At 56.6% G+C, this 6,674-nt stretch overlaps 1 protein-coding gene across 2 annotated transcripts in view; it reads right to left on the bottom strand.

Annotated features, from left to right (window-relative positions):
* Cdk2ap1 (cyclin dependent kinase 2 associated protein 1) overlaps positions 1–6,653 on the bottom strand; it is a 7,709-nt gene extending 1,056 nt beyond the window's left edge. Inside the window, exons 1-3 of one of the 2 annotated variants that reach the window (XM_005344385.2) lie at positions 5,187–6,653; positions 3,173–3,267; positions 1,738–1,864 (exon numbers count right to left, since the gene is read on the bottom strand). In XM_005344385.2, the coding sequence (XP_005344442.1) occupies positions 1,738–1,864; positions 3,173–3,241 (196 nt within the window). In that variant the 5' untranslated portion in view covers positions 3,242–3,267; positions 5,187–6,653. Of the gene's footprint in view, positions 1–1,737; positions 1,865–3,172; positions 3,268–4,135; positions 5,160–5,186 lie in introns of those variants that run through there. The other variant, XM_026786790.1, reaches the window with a different exon arrangement.
* Between the last annotated feature and the right edge of the window lie 21 nt (positions 6,654–6,674).

Genomic DNA, 6,674 nt, shown 5'->3' with positions numbered 1-6,674 from the left:
TTTTTGAGACAGGGTTTCTCTGTGGCTTTGGAGCCTGTCCTGGAACTAGCTCTGTAGACCAGGCTGGTCTCGAACTCACAGAGATCCGCCCGTCTCTGCCTCCCGAGTGCTGGGACTAAAGGCGTGCGCCACCACCGCCCGGCATGAAGCCCATTCTTGAGGGGAAAGGAGGGTCTCTATCCAAACACCTGCAAAGGCCAGGCTGCTAAGGAGGCTGTGATGAGAGGTCATTTGAACCCAGGAGTTCAAGGCCAGTAACATCCAGTTCTCTCCTTTTTAAAAAATCACAATGCTATGCCACAATGCTATGCTCACACTGCAATCCTAGTACTCTCAAGGCAGAATCAAGATAACCTCAAATCTTTTCACACTGGTGTGACGTGCTTGTATGGGTTCAGCATCTGGCTAGGGTGACATGAAGTCTTCCTCATTCTTGTAGGGCCAGCAGCTCCCTCAGGATGTATCCTGCAATAGCCACTTGGTACATCCATATATAATTCAATCCACTGGCCGATCCTTACCTGGCCTAGCTATGATTAGCAAGTCCGACTTCAGTACAGCCTTTTGGCACAGGCCGGGGACCTCCAGGTCCAGGCCATCTCCATTCTCTCCCAGGTTCATTCTGTAATGTTTTCATCAACCAAGTGCCTCCTGGTCATGAATGAACCTACAGCCCTGGTCCTCTGATAAATTCTAAATAGAGCGCCTGTCCCCTCAGCAGCTCTGTCATGAGGTAGCACAATGCTCAGCATCCTTCACACCTCACACCTGATTCCCTTGCTTTCTGTGACATCACTCTCCCTTTTCAGTCACTAAAGAATCTCAAGGGCAGGGGGACCGTTTGAATTAATGAGCACAGTTTCAAATTTGTAAGATAAAAGGTTCTGGATGCACACAGTGTGATGGCTATACAATAATATGAAAGAACTTCAGTTGTTAAGATGTTAAATTATATGTTACATATATTTTGCCACAATTAAAAAAGGAAAAAAAATGGGGCCCGGCGGTGGCAGCGCACACCTTTAATCCCAGCACTTGGGAGGCAGAGCCGGGCAGAGCTCTGTGAGTGCGAAGCCAGCCTGGTCTACAAAGTGAGCTCCAGGACAGCCAGAGCTGTTACTCAAAGAAACCCTGTCTCCAAAAACAAAAACAAAACAACAAGAAAAAAATCAGATGAGCAATGGCAGCTCATGCCTTTAATCCCAGCACTCAGGAGGCAGATATAGGTGGATCTCTGTGAGTTCAAGGCCAGCCTGGTCTACAAAGCAAGTTCCAATACAGTCAGAACTACACAGAGAAACCCTGTCGTGAAAAAAAAAAAAAAAAATCAAAAACAAACACAAAAGGAACTCTCAAGCTGCTCCCTATCCTGATCAGAGGAGAGCCTCTGTAGTTACAGCTGCACCCCCCAGCACAGATGGAGAGGCCATAGAGCCTCTCTGACAAGGTATAGGAGTGAGGGGTGACCCCTTCTCAGAAACCCCACGAGCTCCTCAGACCCAACTGCCACACCTGCAACAGCACAAGTGTGCATCACTAACCCACAGGTCAAGGGACTTTCCCTGACCACCTCCAGTACGTCCTCTAGGAAACCTCTCTACCTCCTGGGCTCAAACCCTCCTCCTGCCTCAGCCTCCCAAGGAGCTGGGACTACACGTACCCACCAGCGTGCTCGACTTCAGAAGTCTTCGACAGTGACAGGCAACCTTGAGAGCCTTAACCACGCCCCTCGCTCACCTCGTTTTAGTCTCTCCATGGCGCTCTTGCTCCCTGCGTATGTGGGTCTGATCTCTTTCCCCAACTCTTCAATGATGGCCAGCAGCTCTGCGTATTTACTTTGAGGCACCTGGCTATTTCCAGTTCCCTAGGATCAGAAAACAAGGGTTTGGATGGACAGATCCACCCCAGTGGGCATGCGTGGGTGGAGGGAAAGAGAGCTAGCCTTGGGATCTCAGGACTGCCCAGCCAGAGTATGTCAGATGGTACGACTCTAATATAGGGCAAGAGGCCCTCACCTGCTGTCCCCATCCACACAGGAAGAAAGATCTGGCGTCAAAGTGACAATTAACAGGGGACACCTGACTCCATGAGGAGAGGGGTGTCTCCTAGGAGTCAGGCATCCACAATGAGTAGAAGACAGAGGTCACCACTGGAGGACCTCAGCCATCGCTAAGGACTCAGGATGGGGCTAAAACTTATCAGACACACCACATCCTCCCCACAGACAGTCTCTAACTCCAGGCTACAGCTTAAGCAAGCACCCAGATCAGCGAGGGCCTTGGCTCAGTCCTCTCCTCCTGTCGCAGCTGGACCATGGCAGCCAGGTCTCTGTCCGGGGCCTTGGCCTGTTCCTCTCGCCTCTGCGGCCTCCACTCCCAAGCCTCGCCACCTGGCCTACAGGCCAGGAGCTCAGCCTCCTGGCACATCCGCCTCCTGGCCTCCCGCTTCTCCCAACGTCGGCGCCGCATGGCCAAGGCATTGCGCTGCCGCTCCAAGCTGCGCCTCAGCCCATCCTCCCGTCGCCTCCGCTTCTTCAGCCTGTCCCGTTCCCGGGCCCTAGCCTCCTTCTCCTCCTGGGATAAGATAGGCTGTCGGGGCATGGCTAGAGGTTGTGCCAAGGAGAGACCTCCATGGCAACCCCAGAACACTGGCTGGGATTTAGTCCACAGAAAGAATTTTCCTGTTGGCAACCAGGGTTGTAAAAAACTTCTATGCAGAGCAGCCAGTTACCCCCTGATCATGACCCTGAGGTCACCGCAATGAACTGATAAGAGATCTGGGTCTTCAAGAGGGTCATGGTCTAGAAAATGACTTGGGACCATACTCATCTCCAGCTCCCAATAAGCTGTCCCAGTCTCCTCTGTCACAGCATAGAGGTCCAACACCAGCTGAACCTTACCTGCCCAGGAAACGAGCACCTGGTGGCTGGAGCAGCGGGGTGATCCTTGGCCCCTTTCCTGTGTCCCCGCATCCCTCAGGTCCCTGGACAGTCCCAGTTCCCCTGCATTCTAATCCATCAAATGAAGAATGGGAGCCAAATCCCAGCAATGGCTAAGGACACGCAGGAGAACATGGGGACTGCTTTGATACACTCTGTCCCCTCAATGCCTCCTACCAGCAGTGGAGTGTCCCGGCTGCCCCCAGAGCCCTCCCATCACCCGCACTGCCATACCTGGGTGTAGCCTAGTGATGGTGGCCCATAGTCACTCAGCAGCTGGCGATACTGGGAGGATGTCGCCATACTAGTAGAAGGCGAGTGGACACTTCCTGCAGTAAAGAGGAGGGAGAAGTCAGAGCTATAGCAAAGGGCACTGGGTACTGCAACAGTCCCCCCATCTAGGTCCCTACTTGTGAACTTTTGACTTACGGGACAGAGACCTCAGTTCAACCTCTAATGGTCAGAGCCCAGACACCAGTCTAGATGCATGGAAGGAAGTATATAAGGGCAGCCACTCCCTGCATACCTCGTACCTCAAAAGACAGCCCTCCCCTGCCCATGCACGTGACCCCAGACACTACTACCAAGACTGAAGCTGGCAGCTGTGTTCAGCCTAATCCTTGCTGACCCCAGCCCAGTCCCCACTCAGAACCAGAGCTACAGCCCATGACTGGCAACTAGCAAGGTTGGCCTAACCTGGGATAGACTTTCTTATACACAGCCACCTCTGTGTTCCTATGCACCACCTGTGCTGGACAAACACAGCAAGGAAGACCCACAAAGGCCTCAAGGCACAGAACCCCAGAGGGAGACAGGTGCCCTGCATGAACACGAAGCAGGGTCTGGAGAGCAGCCTTTGTGCCTCACACAAGCCCCTCAGCCCCTCTGGGCTTCTCATTCCCTCTCCAAAGAAAGAACTCCCGACTGCCTATGCAAAACGCACACATCATGCACTCTGCACTCCAAAAAGTGGGGCTTAAGACCCCATGTCTGGAATCCAGCCCTTGAGAACACTATCCAGGTGCAGCAGCTAGAACAAAGCAGGGCCCGGAGCCCAGTGCAGACTGCCATCCCCTGGATGCGGAATGAGGAGGCCCCTGGCTGGAGCATGCACACCCATAATGGCAACCAAGTGGCCATTAGGCGGGTAAAGGATGTCCTTCGAATTACAAACAGCAGTAACCATGGAGAATTTACCTAGTCCTGCTCGGCAGCTGCCCGACCACCGCCCCCAGAGCCAAATTGTCTCTCACACACACAGCAGGCTCTGCAGACTTGGCCCCAGGGATGGACAGCTGGTGCCAGGCTGGCCAAGTCACCAGCTGCTCACTTGGTGTGGGCGAGGGGAGGGACAGGAGGAAGGAAGTTCAGGAGCTGGGTTTGCTGGGCAGGCGCTGGGAGGAGCAGTGAATCCCAGGGCCTGGCTGCAGGGTGAGCCACACTGTATGGGAAGTGGCTGCGCAGCAAGCTGGCAACCCCAGCACCTGCCTCCAAGCAGGCAACAGCACAGGAAGCTTTTCCTAGGCAGAGAGTGTACACCCAGGTTTAGGCACCACGTATGGACGTGGTTCCTGAGCAAAGCATACTAGGGGCATGCCACCCAACTGGAGCGACCCTAGCTTCCTCACCACCACGGCCAATTCCATTTCCCCAGCCTTTAGAGATGGCCCTTTCCAGGAGGTGGTGAGTTCCAATCCTCCCCACTACATGTCGTCAAGCCCTTTCTGGGCTCAGACAGGCTAGAGGGACCAATGCTGAAAGGTGGCGTGAGTGAGAGAGGACCCTGGCACCATAGTCGGAGTAGAATGCCGGCCGGTGCACCTCTTCTGCTTCCCCATGCTTTTCACCGCTGTCACCTCCCTGTCCCATCGTCTCTCCTGGACAGAGTTGGGGGTCTGTCCCAGCAGTGTCACTCCTGGCTGTGGGACCTCTGTCAAGGCCCTTGCGGGCCTCAGTTTCTCGTCTGTTTGAAGCCATACTCCAACAGCAGATTTATCTATCCTACAATCTGATGACGTGAGGTGGGATTAGGGGGCTGAGGGGCAGGCAGAGGAGGACTAAGAAACACCCGTCTACGTGTGGAGGGTCTCAAGCAATACCTCAGAGCTTGGTTTTCCATCCCCCCCAGGAGCGGAGATGAGCCCGACTGAGTCAAACCTGCCTCACATCCAATCAGCCCCCACCCCCGGAGTCGTGGCAGAAGGGTCCTCCACGCCACTCAAGCCCTCTCCTTCCCGAAGACAGGCACCTGGGCTGAGGGAGGCCAGGGAGGCGGCTCCACGTCAGCACAGCCGTGTGGAGCATCTCAGACAATGAGCGCAGTGTGCAGAGAGCCGGGAGGGCTTGGCAGAGGCCAGGAAGCTCCTGGGGCCAGGCGCAGCTCCCCGCCCCCACGCCAGACAAAGAGCGGCCTGGGCCTGGGGAGCTGGCGGCCTTCCCGCCACTTGGGGCGCCGGGGGTGGGGGGGGACGCTCTCGGGCGGGGGAGGCGGGGGCTTTGTCTAACTCCGCCACTGCCACCGCCGGCCAGGCCGCAGCTTGGCAACTCAGTGAGCAGGAGGCAGGGCTGGAGGGCGTGAGGGATGATGACAGGGAAGGCGGAGGAGCCACTGTGAGAGTCCATCTTGGATGCAGATGGCAGGGGAGAGCAGGGCTTTCTGCGAAGTAATACCGGCAGGCGGGCGGGCCCCCACCAAAATGCCGGCCACCTGGAGACCCCGGTACGCCTCCTGCCATGCCCCATTAGAAAAGGAACTTGAGCTGACTACAGGTGCCAGCAAGCCCAGAACAGGGCTTCAAAGTCCCGGGGGCTGCCTGCCGCTGGGACCCACAACCCCAAAAGGTCCCAGCTGAAGACCCCGGGGCAGCTCTCCCAGATCAGGCTGTCTCTGGCTTCCCACAGCCTGGCAATGCAACCCACTGCCCTTCCACCCTAGACACTGGCCAAAGAGACTGGAGACAAAAATCCTACCTGCCAACAAAGCCTGTCACTCGGGGTAGGGGGTGCGGGGGGGGAATGAAACCATTTGAGGTGAAACAGTGGCTGCGTGCTTTGGGGGGCTCTGCACCCACGTGGGAGCGTTTCAACTCTCCCAACCTGGCACCCTAAATCTCAACCTTTTCCAAACCCCAAAGAGCAGTGTCCAAGAAGTTTAAACCACATGGCCAAGGCTTTTCGAGGTCCCTTAGGGGATTTTTGGAATTCTGGGCTCAACATTTCAACACAAGACCCCCCAGGTTGGAAGTGCCAACATGGGTGGTACGTTTGGTACACAGCGACCATAACCAACTCAGACCCCAACTGTCCCAGGGGGCCTTAGCTCTCCTGACCCCCGCCCCCCGACCTCGCGTCTGTTTTGGGGAGTGGTCTGCTCACAGCCAAATGTCTAGGGGATACTAAGAGGACACAAAGCTAGGCGTCTACGAATGTCCCCGGGGCCCGGGGCTAGCCCCTGGGCACTACGGAAAGCTGCCTAGGAACTTCGCAAAGGAGTTTCCCGGCGGCGCCCAGCCCCGGCGGGGAAGGGACACCGAGTCCCCCGGGCTTCTGCGGCGCGGTCCTCCGGGACCCACGTGGGGACTCCTGGATGGAGACCCGCGGACCCAGCACGCCGCACGCAGGGCCCACGAGGCCCCGGCACTTCAACTTCTTCCCAGGGACTCCCGAGGGCCTGGGGAGCGGGAGCCGCTCCCGGCCCCGGACCACCCGCCGCCCACGACCCCGGCCAGGTTCCCTC

This window comes from Microtus ochrogaster, chromosome 2 (assembly GCF_000317375.1).
Source record: "Microtus ochrogaster isolate Prairie Vole_2 chromosome 2, MicOch1.0, whole genome shotgun sequence".
Lineage (NCBI taxonomy): Eukaryota > Metazoa > Chordata > Mammalia > Rodentia > Cricetidae > Microtus > Microtus ochrogaster.
This window is presented reverse-complemented; position numbering and strand designations above follow the sequence as displayed.